This window comes from Triturus cristatus, chromosome 4_1, assembly GCF_964204655.1.
Source record: "Triturus cristatus chromosome 4_1, aTriCri1.1, whole genome shotgun sequence".
Taxonomy (NCBI): Eukaryota; Metazoa; Chordata; class Amphibia; order Caudata; family Salamandridae; genus Triturus; species Triturus cristatus.
In genome coordinates this window covers 890,342,336-890,364,354 of record NC_140585.1, presented here as the reverse complement: position 1 = coordinate 890,364,354, position 22,019 = coordinate 890,342,336, and the positions used below count along the sequence as shown (strand labels likewise).

The 22,019-nt window shown below is 46.1% G+C and overlaps 1 protein-coding gene across 1 annotated transcript in view; it reads left to right on the top strand.

Moving 5' to 3' along the window:
- The window catches only part of LOC146855735 (uncharacterized), a 276,683-nt gene that overhangs the window by 6,544 nt on the left and 248,120 nt on the right, over positions 1–22,019 (top strand). The window contains exon 2 of the mRNA XM_085653647.1: positions 298–663. Within this exon, the coding sequence (XP_085509773.1) occupies positions 298–663 (366 nt within the window). The remainder of the gene's footprint in view (positions 1–297; positions 664–22,019) is intronic.

Here is a 22,019-nt window from a genome sequence, read left to right as displayed (position 1 = left end):
GAACCTAGCTTGCCTCACAGGTAAGACAGCTCAGTTTGTTAATATTCCTTCCAGAGTATGCTGTGTGCAACCTGCAGATCTCTGTCTCGGACCTCAGTAGGTCAGACTCCCCCCTGAGACAAAAGGAACATGAGTGAGGGCGGCCTTACTAAGTCCTGCTTGTTGTTCTCTGTGTATGTGTACGGGATGGGATGCAGTGCTTTATTAAAACCAAGCTAGAATGATCACTGCCTGCGCTGTGCGAATGCTTTAAAGATGTGTTATCATTCCACAACCACCTTGTCTTCTCTCTGGCAGGTTTTCTGCGGGGCCTGGGTGTGCAGCAGCCTGCCCTGCTTACAGGATTCCTGGGGTCGTCTGTGACTCTGAACTGCACGTGCCAGTGTCAAGGACGAAGTCTCAATAGGTCGTCTTCACGGTGGGATGTCCATCACAACAACACCACCAAAGAAATATGGCGCGGAGGGGAGGAGCAGCAGACCCTGGGAGCGGCATCTCAAGAAGGGACACGTTACATCGGGCATCATACAAACCATGCCTCCTCCTTGGTGATTAAAGCCCTGCAGATCAGCGATACTGGAACCTACATCTGCACAATGAGAACAATTCTACCCCCACCCGTCCGGGAGGAGAGGGGACATGGGACTGTGCTCAGAGTAGTGGGTAAGTTTCAGGGTCCTATAAATCTTAAGGGGCCGGTAAAATATAGCAATCCATCAATTTCAAAATGCTCACAGACTCTGGGTCAGTAAATACAATAAATGCGCTCGCACTGGGTATAATGAAAGTAGGCCAAACGACACACGAGGGGTAACCATGGTCATTGTAGTCCTAGTACGCCATGCAGGGTAACACGAGGATGAAGCACAAGGGGAGGGCAGAGAGATGCATGAATTCTACCAGAAGACCCAATGGAACACTGTGAATACCAGTGTGTGATTGTTTATACCTCATGGTACACTTTGGTGAGCATGGCATGAAAAATGTTTGCCTCTTTCTCAAATAGGAAATATTCCTTAACAGCATTATGTTGAATACTGTAGTGTTTCTTTATCTGTAGGTTCGTCTTCCCACTTTTGATTCTTTCATTCCCTCCACGCTAACTCTCTTCTAGCGTTCTCTGCAGAAGCATCACTCTATCCCCTGCCTCAGTTCATGCCCTCTCCTGACTCTCCACACTCAGTGATTTACTGATTATTTTAAATCCTCCTGCAAAGCGCCTTGTAGGCAGAGAGGAGGTGGAAGAAATCTCACTCTTCCTTGACCTCGTCTTTCTGCTCATCTTTCCATTCAGCAGAACTCAAAAACTCTATTCCAAATCCTCTGTATCTCTTCACCATACTTACTCAATCCCCTTATGTTCCTGATCATGCCTTTCTCTTTCCATCTCTCTCTTCATTGATTGCCTTTGCCCTGCTCCACAGTCTCGGCCACTGCTATTTCCGACTCGGGTCTCATTCATGGCCTGCATCATGCTAATCATATTCTTGATACGATTTACCAATTTTCCTTCTTTCTAATTTAATTTTCTTTATACCTACTCCTATTTTCTATGCACTCTTTCCTTGATTTAGCACCTAAAAACTGCCTTTTCCTTGCTATTTAGAACAACCGAATATGACCCCTCTTTTTCAATTCATTTCCATTCCATTAGCCTTATTCCTTTTTCTGAAATTCTTGTGTATCATTTACAATTAAAGTCTATCACGACCTACTTTCTGATTGTTTTTTTCTCATCTCTGATCTGATATCAGTCTGCCAAGTTATTGAATCTCTTGTTCTTTCTGTCACTAGCTCTTTCACATCTCCCTTTTTTTTAAAAAAATTCTTATCTTTGTATTCTCCTTAACCTACTGAGTGAGCATAATAGAACTGGCAAGCCTGTCTTCTGCTCTGTGCTTTCTTTGATTGGGATTTTGGGATCCATACTCTCTTCACTCTTTCCTTCTTCACTGTCATACACCTTTTGCCCCTAGAGTTACGCAATCCTAATTCCTTCTTCATCTTCTTATGGGTTTGCCAAAGTCCATATCCTAGAGACACTCTTATTCTCCATCTATTTCAGTCCCTAGCTTACGTTATTTCATCCTTTAATCACTCGGGTGATGATTACACCCCCTGGCTTTACAAATACCATCTCCTCATCCTGTCTGCAATATAGTCTCAGCACTTTCCATGCCTTTACCCTCAATTCTGGTTATTCATTTCCCCATGCTCTTTTGCTTGAATCCCACGTCTTCTATTCTGTTTCCTCCTGCTCTTCCTCCTCCTCATTCTCTGGGTATCATCTTTGACTCTGCCTTGTCTACCAATATTTCAGCAACTGTCCCAACTTTCAGCTTCCCGCCTCATAATAGACTTACAAATCTGTTCCTTTATCAACTTTCAGCCGATCAAATGTCTTATCCGCAGGTTTATATCAGCGGTTTTTACTGTACTATTAACTTTCAGTACTAGCTAGTCTTCCTGAATTTGCCTCCTGAATTTACCTCTTATTCTTTCAAATATGTTTTCAACTCGTTCATCTTCCTTATCTTGAAGCTTCCTCCTACTATCTTTTCCTACTCTTCTTAAAATCAGTTTATATTTATGCATAATCTTTAATTGGTCTTGCTTCCCCGTTCTTCCTTTTTGTTCAATATCTGTATGCCTTCTTTTTAAAATGTGTTCTGTTTCCCAGATCCAGTTGGCCAGCCCTTATCCTCATTGGATAGTTATTCTGTTCTTTTTCTCTATTGACGTTTGTAAAGCTGTTTTGTGCAGTAATTTTTACTCAAAATCTTCTTTTAATATGCTTCTTAGAGAACACTTTTATGCTTCTGTTTCTACAGTTTCATTCTTCATCATGATATTGTCATTAGGTCCTGCCTCGCATGACCTGTTGTATCTCTTCTATAGGCATTTGGTACACCCACCAATTGCCATTGGTTGTTATCTGTGTCATTTAGAAATGCTGACATGCTTTTGGTGCATTTGTTCGAATGCCCCTCCTTTGTGTGCTTAGCTCCCTCCTTGGTGATTACGCTAAGAGAACATTTTATTTGGCAATCACACTCTACACAGCTGTGATGGCCCCTTCTTCCGTCTGGTCAGTCTCACTAAAGCCCAGCCTCCTCGGCTCCTCCTGCTGCTCACGGGGCAGAATTCTGAACAGCTCTTCACGTCATGCCTCATTTTATTCTTTCCCTCACGTGTGTATCAGCTCTGGCGAAAACAAATCTGGCCTCAGGTTTAGAGTAAGCTTGTAAATCTTTCTTTTGAGGAATTTCCCCCCTCTGCCACCCCACCCAATCCCGTCCATCGCTGCCTGTTATTTTCAATGCTTCTGAGCTGTCACTGTCACCTAATATTCCATGCCATGATCCGCTCTCTCTCCTGCCCGTTGCTGTCTGTTCATTTTAGTGCTTTACCGACCGTTTTCCGTTTATTTTGCAAACACGTTCCACTGCCGAGAGACACCCAGTCTGGGCTTGCTCTGTTTACCTTGGTTCAGTTTAACCACTTCGATGCTCATGACGGAATGGTCCCGTCATGAGCATCGGAGCTCCTGTGCTCATGACGGAACCATTCCATCATGAGGACAGGGGCACGAAATCCCTCTGCTGCAGACAGCAGATGGATTTCTTTTTCTCCCCCACAGTAGCCCCCAATCTGCCCCCCCGGGGGAGCAGAAAGCCCACTAAACACCAGGAATTATTTTTTGCACAATTTGTTTTAGGGTGGGGGCTGCCCAAAATGGGCAGGCCAATGCCCCCACTCCCCTGCCACCATTACATCCATTCTGCCCCCCCTGGGGGAAGATGGGGGTGGTAGCCCCCAATCTGCCACCCTGAGGGGGCAGAAAGCCCACTAAATGCCAGGGATTTTTTTATCCACAATTTGTTTTAGGGTGGGGGCTGCCCGAAATGGGCACGCCAATGCTTCCACCCCCGCCACCATTACAGCCTTTCTGCCCCCACGGGGGGCAGAAAGCCCACTAAACAGCAGGGATCTCTTTTTACGCAATTAATTTTAGAGTCGGGGCTGCTCGAAACGGGCACGCCAATGCCCCCACACCCCCCTCAGTCTTTCTGCCCCCCGGGAGGCAGATGGGAGCTGTGGCCCCCAATCTGGCCCCTGGGGGGGTAGAAAGCCCACTAGTAACCAGGGATTTTTTTGTTTTATTCGTGTAGGGGTAGTGGTTTCCCAAAATGGGCATGACAATACCCCCACCCCCAGAGAAATTCCAGTCTTTCTGCCCCCGGGAGGGCAGATGGGGGCAGTGCCCTCTGATCTGCCCCCTGGGGGGCAGAAAGCCCACTAGGCGTCAGCGATCATGCTGATCATGCGTGGGGGCTGCCCAAAATGGTCATACCAATGCCTCCACCCCCACAAAATATAGCCACAGTCCTTCTGCCCCCCTTGGGCGCATTTCGGGGCGAACCCCCCTCCTCCGATTCCCCCCCAGGGCGGCAGACTTTTTTTTAGCAATGTGCCTACCTGTGGTTTTTGGGTCCCAGCTGGCACCTAGGGAAACGTAGCAAACCTGTACATTTTTTAAAACTAGACACAAAGGGGAATCCAGGATGGGGTGACTTGTCTGGTTCTCACCAGGTTCTACTACCCAGAATCCCTTGCAAAACTCAAGCTTTGTAAAAGAAAACACATTTTCCTCACAATTCTGTTGTGGGAAAGTTCTGGAATCTGCGTGGATCCACAAATTTCCTTCGACACAGCATTCCCCCAGGTCTCCTGATAAAAATGGTACCTCAATCGCGTGGGTGGGTCAAGTACCTGCGACAGGCAAGTGCCCAAAACCTAGTGAGGCGACATCAAAATTACCTGTCACAAACCAACCTGGTTTTCAAGGGGGGTCCCATGAGTTTTTGGCCCTGGGCTCAGCGGCCATCTAGGGAAACCTACCAAACCCACACATTTCTGAAAACTAGACACCCGGGGGATTCCAGGGAGATATCGCTTGCGTGGATCCCCCAACGCTTTCTTACCCAGAATCCCCTGCACACCTCAAATTTAGCTGAAAAAAATCACTTTTTCCGCACATATTTGTGTGGGAAAGTTGTGGCATCACCGGGCTGACACCAATTTCCTACCACCCAGCATTTCCCCAGGTCTCCCGATAAAAATGGTGCCTCACTCATGTGGGAGGCCCAAGTACCCGCGACAGGCAAGGGCCCAAAACTTATTGAAGAGACATCAAAATTCCCAATCACAAAACGACCTGGTTTTGCAAGGGGGTCACCTGGGTTTTTGGCCCCGTGCTCGGCGGCCAGCTAGGGAAACCTACCAAACCCACACATTTCTGAAAACTAGACACCCGGGGGATTCCAGGGAAGTATGGCTTGTGTGGATCCCCCAACATTTTCTTACCCAGAATCCCCTGCACACCTCAAATTTAGCTGAAAAAATCACTTTTTTCACACATTTTTGTGTGGGAAAGTTGTGGCATCACCGGGTTGACACAAATTTCCTATCACACAGGTTCCCCGAGGTCTCCCAATAAAAATGGTGCCTCACTCGTGTGGGAGGCCCAAGTACCCGTGACAGGCAAGAGCCCAAAACGTATTGAGGCGACATCAAAATTACCTATCACAAACCAACCTGGTTTTGCAAGGGGGGTCCCATGGGTTTTTGGCCCGAGGCTCGGCGGCCATCTAGGGAAACCTACCAAACCCACATATTTATGGAGGGAGTCCAGCGAGGTATGGCTTGCGTGGGTCCCCCAACATTCTCCTACTCAGAATCCCCTGCAAACCTCACATTTCGCTGAAAAAATCACTTTTTTCTCAAATTTCTGTGTGGGAAAGTTCTGGAATCTGCATGGATTCACAAATTGCCTCCCACCCAGCGTTCCCCCAGGTCTCCCAATAAAAATGGTATCTCACTTGCGTGGGTGGGTCAAGGACCCGCGACAGGCAAGGGCCCAAAATCTATTGAGGCGACATCAAAATTACCTATCACAAACCAACCTGGTTTTGCAAGGGGGGTCCCATGAGTTTTTGGCCCTGGGCTCGGTGTCCATCTAGGGAAACCTACCAAACCCACACATTTCTGGAAACTAGACACCCGGGGGAGTCCAGCGAGGTATGGCTTGCGGGGGCCCCCCAACATTCTCCTACCCAGAATCCCCTGCAAACCTCAAATTTCACTGAAAAAAATAACGTTTTAATCAAATTTCTGTGTGGGAATGTTCTGGAATCTGTGGGGATCCACAAGTTTCCTCCCACCCAGCGTTTCCCCAGGTCTTCCGATAAACATGGTACCTCACTTGTGTGGGTAGGCATAGTGGCTGCAACAGGAAATGGCCCAAATCGTACTGTGGAGATTTATTTCAAAATTACCTATAAGAAAACTACCTGGTTTTGGGGGGGGCACCTGAGATTTTGACCCCGTTCTCAGAGGCCATCATGGGAAAGTACCAAACCCAAACATTTCTGAAAACTAGACACCCGGTGGAGTCCAATGAGGTATGGCTTGCATGGATCACCCAAAGCTTTCCTACCCAGAATGCCATGCAAACCTCAAAATTTGCTGAAACAACACATTTTCCACATATTTTTGTGTGGAATCACCGTGCCGGCACAATTGTCCTACCCGACAGCGTTCTCCTTAGTGTCCCGAGTAAAATGATACCTATAAAGAAACATTGAAGGATCTACACAAATGAACCCTTGCTGAATTCAGAATTTTGTCTATTTTTCAAAAAATGGATAGCTTTCCAGGATCCATTATTGGTTTCATACCCATGTCTACCATTAACTGGAAGGAGGTTGAAACTTGAAAGCACAAAAAATAGCAAAAATTGTCTATGTCCCAGAAAAATGCCAAAACTGTGTAACACATTTTGGTTTTCTGACAAAAGTCTGTCATTGCCTAAAAGCTGTGAAAATGGTGATTTCAGCCCCACAAACCCTTTTTTGATACCATTTGTAGGGAAAAACCCAGACGCTTTCATTTGGTGCACTTTTTTCCCATTTTTCCCCCAAAAAACAAAATTTAGTGGTATTTTGGCTAATTTCTGGGTTCCCTTTAGGGGAATCCACAAACCCTGGGTACCTTTAGAATCCCCAGGATGTTGGAAGAAAAGGATGCAAATTTGGCATGGATACCTTATGTGGTCAAAAAGTTACGGGGGCCTAAGCGCCAACTACCCCAAATAGCCCAAAAAAAGGCTCAGCACAAGGGGAGGGGGGAGGGGGGGGAGGCCTAGCAGCGAAGGGGTTAAAACCATTGCCAGTATGGATCGGCATTTGCAATTTTGTTTCCTGTTTTCGAGGGACTCTTGCTGAATATGAGCAATGTATGCTGTTTCCCTCCCACAGCAGTTGGTTGATAATCATTTTCGATGACAGCCAGAGCAGTAATCTGTTCACAAAATGCGTTTACACCGGGTTACCTTCAAACGTGGCCCTACGCCTTCTGGGTTGATTATGTATCCAAGCTCACCTTCTGCATCTCTCTGAAGGGTTTGAGGGGCAGTGGTCGCTGCTGCGAAAAATGTGGCCCAGATATGATTTCCTGAGTAGCTCAAGCTGCGTGCTTATGTTTTCGCTTTACAATTGTAGTGGAAGAGCTTGTAACTCCACTGATGAACGGCATCATGCTGCCGGGTGTAGTCAGGCTCAGCCTGCTGGACCTATCGCTTTAGTGGGGAGTTGACAGGCTTATAGTAGTATTAAAATGTTGTCGCCGCTAAGCTGCATTTATCATTGCTTTTCTCTTAGGATCCTATCTGGTGACCATAGTGTTTATTCTGTATGGGTGAAAGTCTAAAAAATTCAAAAACCCTCGCAAGCATATGCGGATTCCAACCTGAAAAGATTTCCAATCCACCTTCATCCCCTCCAATCCGTGCACCAATAAAACAATATTTTTCTGTCTTCCATACCATAGCCCTAACCCTGAAGTGTGTGTGTTGTCTGAATTGCTTATAGTGTGCACACGTGTGGCTGCGGTTGCTGTGGGAATTCTGCTAAGGAAGCAATTTTTCATGTTTCGTTCTTCCTGAAAAACAGATGTCGTTGCATGAGCAGTCCCATACTTACTGTACGTTCTAGTGTGTTTTAAGTTTGGAAGTGCAGTGTGTGGGATTTACCACCAAAAACTACTCGGCTGACATAGTTTTCCACCGGTCAGCCTGATAGTTGCCAATGAAAACATGAGCAGTAGATCCTGTATTTATGACTTGGGTATAATATTGTTTACAGTCAACAGTTACATTTACGTGCAGAAGATATTTTGTGATTCTGCCCCTTTTGACTAAAGCTAATGCAGTGAGGGTGCAGGGCCAGGGCAATATCATATTAGATGTTCCCCTACAGCAGCACCTTCAGTTGCAAATGTTCCCCTCAGCCACAGTTAAAAATTAATCTCACTTTTCCTTTTTGTAACAGACATAGCTACAACTGTCTGGACAGCCCCAGGGGGGAACTTATGCTGCTACACGGCACTCTTAACTACTGAGAGGCTGATGGGGGTTGGGGGCTGGGGATGGCACATAGAGAAATGTGAGGTTTAACAGGCGTGCACCTCTGAACCAGCAGCTGGCCTGGTAGCTGTCAGTGCTGCCTGCCTCACATGAGGACTGACTGACTGTCACCAGCTGTTCTGGCCTTTAGGGTCACTGGACTGTTGCCGAATTTCATTCCCCCATCTGCAAGCCCACCGGGTTACATTCAACAATGTTCTATTTATATATACCAAGCATGTACGTATTGACTGCTATACAGCTACCCTCATACCGCACAGCTGAATTAAGCCTTTGACATGGAAAAACAAAAGCACAAGGGTCCCTTCTCTTACACTACTGCCCACCCGTATCTTTCGCAGGAATAGCCTCATTCTGAGTTTGAGGTCAGACTCAAAGGTGTTCCATGTACAGTGCTCTCAGTTCCCAGTTGTTTGCATGTATAATGTCCCCCCAGTAATATCTGGTGGCGGGCCTGCTTTTTGTATAACACTGCGCTAAAACTAATACCATAAGATAAAACTAGACGGAAAGACCATTTCAGCACCTTACTCCACATTGCATGAGGAAAAAATCAGATTCGGAAGCAAAAAACTGCCCAATTCCACCAGCTAGCTCTATTTCCCTTGGTGGTTTTTAACCCGATTATGTCACGGCACACAAAATGAGGCTCTCGTTGTTGTGCAGCGTCCTTAGACAACAAGCATTGAAGATGGTTAGATCTTGATAGGAAGTACTACTGTAAAGCAGTAAGTGCCCCACAATTACACGTCAAAGGTTTATTACATCCAGTTGTAGCTGTAGATGGTCTGGGGTCCACTGCTGCTGAAACCTCAACAGCTCATGTTTTCAAGCATGCTGGATTGCACCGACTTGGCTGAATGAAGGAGAAGACAAGTAACTGGTGGCCTGAGTTCAACACCAAAGCAACCAATTGCTAGTGCCAACTTTGCTTTAAGAGTGCGGAAAACATGTTGTAAGTGTAAAACAAGAGTACAGTTCCAAAAAGAGAGAAGGAAGCATGAGCTACCCTGTGTCTAAATGTCTCTCCGCTTCACTCAAGTAAGGAGATATATTTACACTGGCAAGTTCCATCATAAATTGACTTACCTATAATTTTGCTTTCCTTTCTTGGCTGCCGTTTTTAGATCTCGGCCTGAAGTAAGCAGCGCATGCGCTGCTCTCGTCTTACGAGGCTTCTTGGAATCGATACGATTCCAGAAGCCTCGTCTCAGCGCCGCCTTAAGTTGTGATTCGTGCGCGTCGTTTTGCGTCACGAATTATGCCAAGGGCAGTGGAATGATTGCACTGAAGGCATGTCAATAGGCGCTTGTTGCCACCCTGTCTCCTTTAAGCCCCGCCCACAGGGATTTGATCTTTTACTTGCGGCGGGACAGTGTCTCCTAATCAGCCGCAATGCACTTTTTTGTGATCATTCCCCTTTGGCAAAGGCAGCGCGTGTTTATAATTGCATCGCGCTGCCTTTGCCTTGGCACTGCCTGTCCGCGCTGCAATCTCCTTGCAGCATTACAAACAGCCACGGCCTGTATAGGGCGTGCCACCGGGTGGTGACATTGGGCGAGGAGGGGCAGGGTGGGGGGTTGTAAAATGCGGCAAACGGACAATTTCAGGTAAGTAACGAAAAGAAAAAAAAACGAATTTTGTTGCGCGCACTGCATCGCCAAATGCGATGCAGCACGCACAACAAAAATGTTTTTTTTTTTTTCGTTACCTGAAATCGTCCGTTTGCTGCATTTTACTTCATGTCCAAAAGGCGAGGGTTACCCTACTCTGGACTCTTGGGTTTCTCTACTACTCACTCTCTACTACTCTCTACTCTCTACTACTCTCTACTCTCTACTACTCTCTACTACTCACTCTCTACTACTCACTCTCTAATGCTCTCTACTACTCACTCTCTACTACTCTCTACTACTCCCTCTCTGCTACTCACTCTCTACTACTCTGTACTACTCTGTACTACTCTGTACTACTCACTCTGTACTACTCACTCTCTACTACTCTCTACTACTCACTCTCTACTACTCTCAAATCTCAGCTACTCACTCTCTACTACTCTCTACTACTCTGTACTACTCTATACTACTCACTCTCTACTACCCACTCTCTACTACTCTCTACTACTCACTCTCTACTACTCTCTACTACTACTACTCACTCTCTACTACTCACTCTCTACTCACTCTCTGCTACGCACTCTCTAATACTCACTCTCTACTACTCTCCACTACTCACTCTCTGCTACTCACGTTCTACTTCTCTCTACTACTCCGTACTACTCACTCTGTACTACTCACTCTCTACTACTCTCTGCTACTCACTCTCTACTACTCTCTACTACCCTCTCTACTACTCACTCTCTACTACTCACTCTCTACTACTCACTCTCTACTACTCATTCTCTACTCACTCTCTACTACTCTCTACTGCTCTCTACTACTCACTCTCTACTACTCTCTCTCTACTACTCACTCTCTACTACTCACTCTCTACTATTCTCTCTACTACTCTCTACTACTCACTCTCTACTACTCTTTCTACCACTCACTCTCTACTCTGTACTCTCTACCTCTCTCTCTACCTCTCTCTCTACCTCTACCTTTCTCTACCTCTCTCTACCTCTACCTCTCTCTACATCTCTACGGGGCACACATATGCACATATATAGATATATATAAATATGTATATATATGCATTTATATATATGTATGTGGATATATATACATACATACATACATACATATATAACAATATATATACATCTGCATATCTATTTAAATACAAATATAAATGCATGCATACATACACATATATGCATATATATGCATGTTATGTACATGAAAGTTTGAAAAACACTAATAAAAGCAAAGCTAAAAAGCCACCTAATTACAAACAGAATTGCTTTAACTTAAATGAGGGCAAGACCTATTGCAATTTCAATGCTTGTTATTTAATTGGTGTCTGGTTGAGGCTCCTCAACTGGCTGCTCTTTTGATGGGGCCAGTGTCTTCATATATATCCCATGACTACTCTCTAAACATGTTGCGCAATTGCTGCTTTCTCTATAACATATAGGGGAAAGGATGTGGTGTAATGGCCAGAGCTGCCAACTTTTGAGCTGGGAACCAGGTTCAAGTCTTGGCGTGGGGTCAGCACCTGTGATTCTGGGCAAATCACTTAATCTCTCTGTGTCTATCAAAAATGAATGTGTCCTTGTGTAACGTAACTGTTGCTCACATAAAGTGCTCCAATACCTTCAGGTTGAGTTTACACTATATCTATATAAAAATGCAAAAGAAGAAAACAAAAAAAAACCTAGGTTCTCTGTCTTTATTTTCTGCTCCCTCGTGGGCTCTGTGTGTGCTCTTTGGCAGCACTTTAGTAAGGGAATGAGGACCTATTGGGACTGTCTCCCTCTCTCTAGGGTAGGGTGTCTTTGTTTGACTTCACTGGCTACTGTGGATAGAGCAGCTTTGTGACTATGGTGCCTGGTTGATCTTTCTTGAATGATCTGGCTTTGGGTCCCCTCGGCACCTTCACTGACTGGATTGTGGATGGTCTCTTCATGTGTGTGGATCTGACCAGTCCTTGCCTGCCCTCAAGCTCCTCTTGTTGTAGTGCAGCAGTTTGTACTTATGCTGCTTCCTCCCTTCCCTCTCTGGCTGTTGTCTCCCTTCCTCCGCTGGCTGCTGTCTCCTGCACAGTGAATGTCAATGTCAGTTGCTATTTATATCAAGTGGCAATGTAAAAATTGTCTACTCTTTCTAACACGGAGGTATGTCTCTGGCAGGGCCGGCTTTAGGTCTAGTACCCCCTCAAGTCTCCATAACCACACTCTCTCAGATGTATTTGATTAGTTATATAGCGCAGTTATATAGCGCCACCTACACCAGTTTAGGTTGTCAGAGCACTTTACATCACACACACATTACACAGAGACAATCAATCATATGTGTGTAAATCAGTGTATAGGAAATGTTACAAAGGCCAGAAAACTACAAGGCGAGTCACGTCATCCATATTGGTAGACAGTATAGGTTGAGTGCTTGGTCTTGAGAAGCTTAGAATCCAAATGTAAAACATAACCCCATGGTTGGGGGTTACAGTTAATAAGAATTTTATTTCTTACCGAAATGTACCCTTTTTGAAACATTAGAATAATGAAAGATGGAAAAAAAATCATAACGCTCTAATCTGTACCTTGCAGTTTGCATGGAACTCTTTGATGACAGTTATTAGTTCACTGTTCCATGTTAGGATTTTAACATCCACACTGCTAGTAACAAAAGGATCTCTCTGACTAAAATACTGATATATTTAAACTATATGCACGTTGTGATCTGCATGGTACACTTTCTTTGCAGCAGGGATATTAACCCTCTGTGCTACCATAAAATGAGTTAAAACTTCCACTGGACAAAACTCATTCTCTCTCTCCGAAGAACATTAATCACCGGAGTTATCTAGACATTTTTATTGTTGTATGAAAATTGCCGAAGGCCAGCAATGCAGCAGCAGGTGCTTTTAAAACCATGAAATACTTCCAAAGACGGCGCCCCCTCGACGAGTCATCACCCGGTGCGGTGGCACCGTTCGCACCGCCCAAGAGCCGGCCTGACTCTGCTCTTACTTCACTCTTGCAGCTGCTCTCTGTCGCACAGTTTGCCTCCTAACTGCTTCCTGGCTCTTCGCTGTATGGCCTGGGGCGGAGTGTCAGCACTTCCTATGACTGCATTCTACCTCCTGGTGCTAATGTCTGTAGCTTGGAGGCAAGTGCCTCCTATAGCAGCTCTCTAGTCTGCCTACCAGCCTTGCATTTTAATGTGCATGGCTGCTCGTGGCTTGGTGCTCTGTACGTCCTCTGACAGCATCCTACCTCCTGTGACGGGCCTTTGTAGCGCAGGGGTCAGCATCTCCTGGCTGCATTCAGCCTCCTGTGACTGGCCTTTGTAGCGAGGGGGTCAGCATCTCCTGGCTGCATTCAGCCTCCTGTGACTGGCCTTTGTAGCGCGGGGGTCAGCATCTCCTGGCTGCATTCAGCCTCCTGTGACTGGCCTTTGTAGCGAGGGGGTCAGCATCTCCTGGCTGCATTCAGCCTCCTGTGACTGGCCTTTGTAGCGAGGGGGTCAGCATCTCCTGGCTGCATTCAGCCTCCTGTGACTGGCCTTTGTAGCGCGGGGGTCAGCATCTCCTGGCTGCATTCAGCCTCCTGTGACTGGCCTTTGTAGCGAGGGGGTCAGCATCTCCTGGCTGCATTCAGCCTCCTGTGACTGGCCTTTGTAGCGCGGGGGTCAGCATCTCCTGGCTGCATTCTTCCTCCTGTGACTGGCCTTTGTAGCGAGGGGGTCAGCATCTCCTGGCTGCATTCTGCCTCCTGTGACTGGCCTTTGTAGCGCGGGGGTCAGCATCTCCTGGCTGCATTCTGCCTCCTGTGACTGGCCTTTGTAGCGAGGGGGTCAGCATCTCCTGGCTGCATTCTGCCTCCTGTGACTGGCCTTTGTAGCGCGGGGGTCAGCATCTCCTGGCTGCATTCTGCCTCCTGTGACTGGCCTTTGTAGCGCGGGGGTCAGCATCTCCTGGCTGCATTCTGCCTCCTGTGACTGGCCTTTGTAGCGAGGGGGTCAGCATCTCTTGGCTGCATTCTGCCTCCTGTGACTGGCCTTTGTAGCGAGGGGGTCAGCATCTCTTGGCTGCATTCTGCCTCGTCTCACTGCTCGGTGTAGCATAGGCTCTGCACTTGCAGTGACTGCTCTCTGAAGGGCTGGGTCTTTGCCTCATAGGACTGCATTTTATCTCCTATGGCTGGCTTGTATATCATGGGTTTCTGCACATCATTCGAACGCTTTCTATCTCATGTGGTTGCTTCTATAGCAGGGGGTCTATACCTCCAATGGTACTTCTGTCTCAACATATTGAGGGAAGCAGTAGTGTTGTATATCTTATCTACCAGGATGTCAACATGTAAAAGCTGCAGTTTGTGAGTTTTTGCAGCCTCTTTCAACTGTTCTCCTAAAGTAATCATTATGTCCACTGGTTCTGCCAGTCATGATGAAAAGCGGCTTCTATCTTGGAATGGTAATCATCTTTCACTGGCTGAGGGGCTCCAATAAAAGTATGAAATGCAAGCTTGTGTTTCTGCAAGGTTCGTTTTTTTAGTTCCTCGTGATTTTGTGGCAATTGAACTGTAGTGGAACGCTTGGATGGCAATACATTTGTATTATCTTTAAAAGTTTAAGAGCTATTACACATTTGTATGAAAAAATTAATTCAATATGCTGCTTTGCTAGTGCCAACTCTTCAACCCCCGAAGGCACAGCACCCAAGATAATGTGCTGCATGGCTAAACACTTATAAGTGCCAATGCTTGTTTTTAAGCTGGTATGCCCAGTTTGTCTCCATATGCGCCCTTTGCTTTGTAACTACTAGCAGAGCTTTATACATTTAGTACAAATACAAAACATTTGTATAGTATAATGGAAACATATACTGTTATTGTGAGGGGGTGGGTTTAGTAAAAAAAAACACATTTCAGTTTTAAAAGTATGTTTTGGTTACAAGAGTGGTCAAGGTTTGCAACTGTGTATTGGAATATTCAAATAATATCGAGTCTCGACTGCATGGACTGGCTGTGGTTTGTTTACACATTTGATAATGCGTTTCTGATAAGTCACAGAAATGCTTTTCTTCCCAAACATGATGACTGTTGAAATTACTTTTGTTTGCGCAATAGTTTACCTTTTTCAAGGAGTTTAGGTTACAATCGTGAGCGTGAGTTAGAATTATCCACCATCGTCACAAAGGTTGTGAACTTTAAAAGACAAATAAACGGAGACGATTTTAGCTAAAAGTAGGTTTTTGTGGGAGAAAACCCCCAGGGTCAATCTGCTTTTATTTGAAAGATTCTCTTGCGAAAAGGTGTAAAGAGTGAATTCATTTGAAACAATCTTTTTTTAATCAAACTTTATGTATTTTTTGTTTTATGCTGTGTCGTCACGTAACCTATCTTAATATTGTAACAAGGTAGGTAGTATTTTCAAAATATTTTTATTAGATTTTGCTGTATTAAATCACTCTCGTGGGATACATTATACGTCTTACTAATTGTTCGCAGCCTTGTAGTCGAGTGCACTCTCAGCCTAATGGTTCATAGAATACAAACCAATTAAACAAACAACTCAAACTTAGGGAAATCATCCATGTCAAGCACAGTAAGTACGAGATGGCACACGATTATCGATAGGAATCTTGTGGAATTGTTATCCTGCTGGAGTGTAGGATTATTCTATGGAGATGCAGGATGTCACAATTCATTTTGATAGTTTATTGATATTCACCCCATAGGTGGTTTGTCTTCAGATTTCGTGAGGAGTGCTAATACCAATTCCATTCCATGGCTCCTGCCTTTTTCAGGTTTCTGCATGTGTTATCCTCAGTCTGTGCTATTTATAGAGTTCAGACTTCCATATATCAATGTTTGGGGCGTTTACAGACTTCAGTTTAAAGGCTAATGCCCTTTTACGCAATGTCTACACATTTACAGTTGGGTTTTCTGGCGTTAGTGTTGGCGCTAGCCTCAGTAAGCATAGATTGGTCCCATACAGTCAGGTTCTGTTTCCTTATGATAGTCCAGTTTCTGGTCTAAAATCTTTCTCCTGTACTTTTCTATTTCTTGACACACCAGACTATGTGGTAAATGGTGGACTCATCAGCCTTGCACCTAAGGTCATATTATGGGACATTGAAGAACATGGAGTGCAGTCGGGGGAACAGCCTTTACAACGCGGTTTTTACCACGCGCAGCCATTACATCGCATGCGTAACAACGCATGCGATGTTACAACGCAATGCCATTACAACGCAAGTCTTTACATCGACTTGCGCTAGATGGCGTGCTAACATTACAAATAGTGTAGTTTACTATCCCAACACCTTCCCTACTGTTAAGTGGACTGGAGTTGGAATAGTAAATTACACTTTTCTAATGTTAGCACGCCATCTAGCGCAAGTCGATGTAAAGACTTGCGTTGTAATGGCATTGCGTTGTAACATCGCATGCGTTGTAATGCATGCGATGTAACTGCACGCGTTGTAATGACACGCGTTGTAATGTCATACATCCGTGCAGTCGTGATGGGGTTATTCATGTGTGGTGTGTAACTAAATTAGATCCCATTGAACCTTGCATTTCTTGACCGGAGACACGTGTTGGAGGGCAATGGACAATTTACAGTCAGTTAGCACCTTATTTAGGTCTGTTTGTCATCTATTCCTCTGCTACTCTACCTCCTGTTGATGTGAGTTTATGCATGTTTGCTAGTGTTTTATAAAAAGTTGTTAAAATGCGACACTGCATCCAGCATTTTAATAATGTCTGTAGGACTCCCTATGTTTGCTGGTTCGTTGCCCCATTTGACCCATGCCAGTTCTGCTGCTTTGTGTAGGGAACTGAATGTTAGAAACTCTCCCCTTGGTATCCTTTATCACTCACTGATCTCTGAGAAGGTCATGAGCGAGCCTGAGCCTCACATCTGCCCCTTCAAAGTGATTGACGCCCTCATCCTAACGGCTGGATTTTTAGTAAGTTTCACACATTTGCATTTGGGTCTGTGGTCTACAAGTAGCTTAGCGGTGGAGAGATGGTTTACCTGATTCTAGTACTTATAAAAAATTCCCAATATAGCACAATCTTCACAAGTATATAATGTTGTTTATTTCTACATTATGGCATCCTTAACCTGCAGGCTGTTTCAAAAATATTCTCTACATTCTTTAAATCCAACATTAAAAAACTGTCCTTTAATTTAAGCTTCTGTTTGTCACCACTCCTTTTTCTTCTCTTTCGATGTCTCTCTCCTTCCCTTCCATCCTCTGCATGTCTCCAATCTCTGAGCACAACCTACTTTGACACATGCACGCTTGACTGTTCTCTATTTCAGCGAACTTCCCACAGCTCATTTACAAGATCACAATCTATACTCCTTCCGCTGCAAGTCATACCTAATCAACCTAACAATGCCTAATCTCCTCTAAATGTACACAACCAACCACTATTACTTTAGTCCACCATAAAAACAAGCATTGACATAGCCAATAGGTCTCGCATTTGGGACCTTATAAGTATTTAGTTATGCAGCACAATATCCTTGGTGCAACAACATCAACTGTTGCATGGCTAAACACTTATAAGGTCCCAAAGGCGAGACCTATTGTCTATGCCAATGCTTGTTTTTTAGTGCCTCAGGACCATGTGGAGTGGATTAGGGTGCTTTACAGAAAACATCACAGTAAAACAAATTTCGGAGGGAAGTACAGCATTCATTCAAGTACAGACGGAAAAGATATGTTTAAGGCTGTTCACATAAGGCGGGTAGGTTGAGTTCTGATATAAAGGGCTGGAGAGTTCCACATGTAAGTCACAGTCTTCGGAAAAGTGCTGCTGTTAATTCTTTTCATTGGAGTACTGTGGTTCAGAGAAAAGTTCAGGCATGGGAGTTTAATTTAGTAAATGGTTCTGTAGGTAAGACCACGTACTTCAAATAGGACCATTGTTTGAGCTCAATGTAGATCACGAAACAGAGGAGTCATGTGGCTGAAATGTATTTTGTGACAGTGATGAGTTTAGCCACAGAGTGTGTTTGCTATTGATCAGAAAGGGCAACAACAGCGTAACTTCTGCTACAATAGCATTACAAAGTCCAGACTAATTAAAATAAGAGCATGAATTGTTTTAAAGAGGGGTGCGCGCTCAACGGCAAACACGCGAGTGGTGCGCGTGCAGCAGCACAAAAAGTGAAAGGTCCAGATGGCACCTTGGGCACTGAAAGCTGCCAGCTGTGTGCGTGCACGCTCATGTGAACGGAAGCGCTAGGCCGTGTGGCAGCACTTTCAAACCCCGTACACTAAGGTGCCGATTCCGATCCGTTAAAAATATTCCCCGTACGATTCGTATCCGGATTTTTTTACGTACGAATCGTACAAGTCCCGTACAAACTGGCAAGTACGATTCGTATGTGAAAAAATACATACGAATCGCATTGGGAAAATTCCCCAACACGTCCTCGGGTCGGAAAAAGTGTCCGACATGTCCCCGGACAGTTTTACGTACGAATCGGAAGTCCGAGCGCGCAACTACGATCCGTCCCGTCCGTCCGAATGCACAACCGTATGGAAAAAACACCGTGCGGAGCGAACTCCCATAGCAACCATGGAGACGTCCAAACATGTGCCTGCATACGCGCCGAGCACCCCCCGAGACCCCACCAAGTACGCAGCGTACCCCTTGCCCCCCATGTACGCGCCGTACCCCCAGCCCCCCCCATGTACGCGCCGTACCCCACCACACCCCCGTAGGTCCGGAGCGTACCCCCACCCCGTAGGTACGGAGCGTAGCCCCACCCCACCCCCGTAGGTACGGAGCGTACCTCCACCCCCGTATGGACGGTGCGGACGAGGTCCGCACCGTACCTACGGGGGTGGGGGTACGCTCCGTACCTACGGGGTGGGGGTACGCAGCGTCCATAGGGGGGTGGGGGTACGCAGCGTACATGCGGGGGGCTGGGGGTACGGTGCGTACATACGGGGGCTGGGGGTACTGCGCGTACATACGGGGGCTGGGGGTACGGTGCGTACATACGGGGGCTGGGGGTACTGCGCGTACATACGGGGGGCTGGGGGTATGTGCTCGGGGTACAGTGCGTACATACGGGGGCTGGGGGTATGGCCCGTACCCACGTCCCAAAGGCATGGGTACGGGCCGTACCGCCATTGTTGGGGTGCCATAGGGGTACAGACCGTACCAATGCCTTTAGGACATGGGTACGGGCCGTACCGCCATTGTTGGAGTGCCGTAGGGGTAAGCGTGGTACGACCCGTACCCACGTCCTAAAGGCATGGGTATGGTCCGTACCCCTACGGCACCCCAACAATGGCGGTACGGCCCGTACCCACATCCTAAAGGCATTGGTACGGTCCGTACCCCTACGGCACCCCAACAATGGGGGTACGGACCGTACCCATGCCTCTAGGATGTGGGTACGGGTCGTACCACGCCTACCCCTACGGCACCACAACAATGGCGGTACGGCCCGCACTCATGCCTTTGGGACGTGGGTACGGGCCGTACCGCCATTGTTGGGGTGACGTAGGGGTGGGCGTGGTACGACCCGTACACACGCTCTTAAGGCGTGGGTACGGTGCGTACCACAATTGTTGTGTTGGCGGTTCGCGTCAACGTCCACTTCCGTTGTGGCGGACGCAGGCCTTGGTGGACACGCCCCCACCCCCGAAGTGACCAGGCCCTGGGTGTCAGGTATGTACAGGGCATGTATGATTTGTAACTTGGGTGGGGGTTATGTTTCCTGCCCCTACCCCCCCCCCCTTTGCCCCTGGGTGTTGTTCTGACCTTCTGCGGCGTCTGCGTCGGTTCCTGTACACCAGGTGTACTGCTATGAGTGCCGGGATGACACGTAGGTTGGGGTCCATGGCTGTCCGTCGCGTACAGGTGCTCCTTCTGCGCGTCGTCCTGATTTCCCGGCAGTTTTTGGCTGCCGTAAAAAATAATCCGTGCGGAGTGACATGGGCATGGATCGTACTTGCTGGTTCGTGAAATGCAGCCTGACTCCGTCCGGACGTCACGTCCGCGGTGTCCCGGATCAGAATTGTGGTTATGTTTTTGTCGGTCGGTGGTTTTTGCGATTCATACGGAAATGGTGTTTCCGTACGAATCGTACTTGCATGTCTGTAAGGTTTTATTCCCGGGTACGAGTCGGACGGAGAAATCGCTCCGTCCGACGATTCGTACCCGGTTTTTCCAGGATTGGAATCTACACCTAAATGTCTCGGCAAGTGTAGCGCATGCACTGGATCAGGCGAGACCTAAAAATTGAAATGACTGGATGGAATGGTTTGCTCTGAGTGCACAAGACAAACCCAATAACTAACAGTAACCAATAACACTGAACTTACCATTACCCTTGGGTTACGGAGCAGTGTGCTGCCCGTGTTGAAGCGCTTTGATGCCACGTCTGAGGTAGTAAGCGCTATATAAATGCAATTACAATACAAAACATTTGAACCTAGTATGAGACAATGTAGGCAGCTCATGGAAATACTCATTTTCAAGTATCTTGTATGTGTCTTTTCCAGCCATTTCTGGTCATTTCCAGTAAAAGCGAGTGTGGCTTGATACTCGGGTAGTCTCTGAATAGATGTCAATTCACTTGGGTACCGCCTGGCGCTGTCAGTATGTATCTTTCTTCTGGTGTGCCAGTCACCAACCACTGGAGCTGCACCACCAGATAGTGGGCCACAAAGTAGGGCACCCCCAGGTCCCCTCTCTCTGCTGCATAGACACGTTTTTCTAATGCTACCCTACACCTACCCGGTCTCATGTCTGTTCTCTCTGAAACCTAAGTGCATTACAAGGGGTGCAATATATGAGTTAATTCATGTGTCATCCAGGCCAATGACCTGCACGCCCCGGTCCATCAGCGAGAAAAGGCATGACGTTGTTTGTTTAATCATCAATCCGATGCCTTCTCGAATTCTCCAAATTTGCCCACTGCAGTGGCTGCCTCACTGTCATTTCATGCTTCCACGGTAGTAGGTTAAGAGTGAAAGTCGTCGTATTGCTTTGTTCCACTTGTGCTTTCTGTGCATGCAAGGTAGAAGTCTTTGTGGTATTGATACAATGTTAGGCGATGTTACGTTGTATGTAATGTAATGCAATGCTTTTTAGGTGAAGGGTGCATTGTATTCTAATTTATTTGCCTTTTGTGCCGATGGAGCATTGGTAAAATGAAATAATCTTTTATATCCAGCAGCAAATTATTTTATTATGTTAAAATGTTATGTGTAGGTCTGGTGACTCTCTTGTTTGCAGAGTGCTGTAGTTGTAGGGTGGTTGCAGTAATTTTGGGCATATCTATTAATTAAATTGGCGCTATCTCATTTATACTGAGATGACTGTCATGTACAGTGCCAGTATGTAATCCTAGGTCATTATTCCATACCTGTATGAACATACATAATGCAAGCATTATTATTCTTTTTATAAAATTCTTCTTGAAATGTGTCCAATAATACATTCTTTCAATTTGCCACAGTCTCATACTGATTCCATTTCAGATCGCTGCCACTACTGATACCAAGTACTTTTTGAAATGTTTCTTGTCAGCTGGGAGAAATACATATTGAGCATTGCGTACATGTGCTGATTTGATACATCACAAATATTGCAAATATTTCAAGTTCCATATTTTTCATTTTGCAGTTTGGTCTTTGTATACAAATTCATTTACATTTTGCATTGAAGAGTTGGAAAATTTTGGGGTGGAAAAAGTAGATAAAAGAGCTTGGGTTGGAGATTCGGACACCTTTGCGGCAACGTCCCACTGAAGCTCCCGAGCTTTTAGAAACCCAAAGATTTTCTAAGTTCCAAAGTTTCATAATTTCTGGAGCAATTCCTCTTGCCCATTTCTCCCTGACCTCAGGAACAGCAGTTGGGGCCAGAATTTGTCCAGCAGAGCCCATCGAA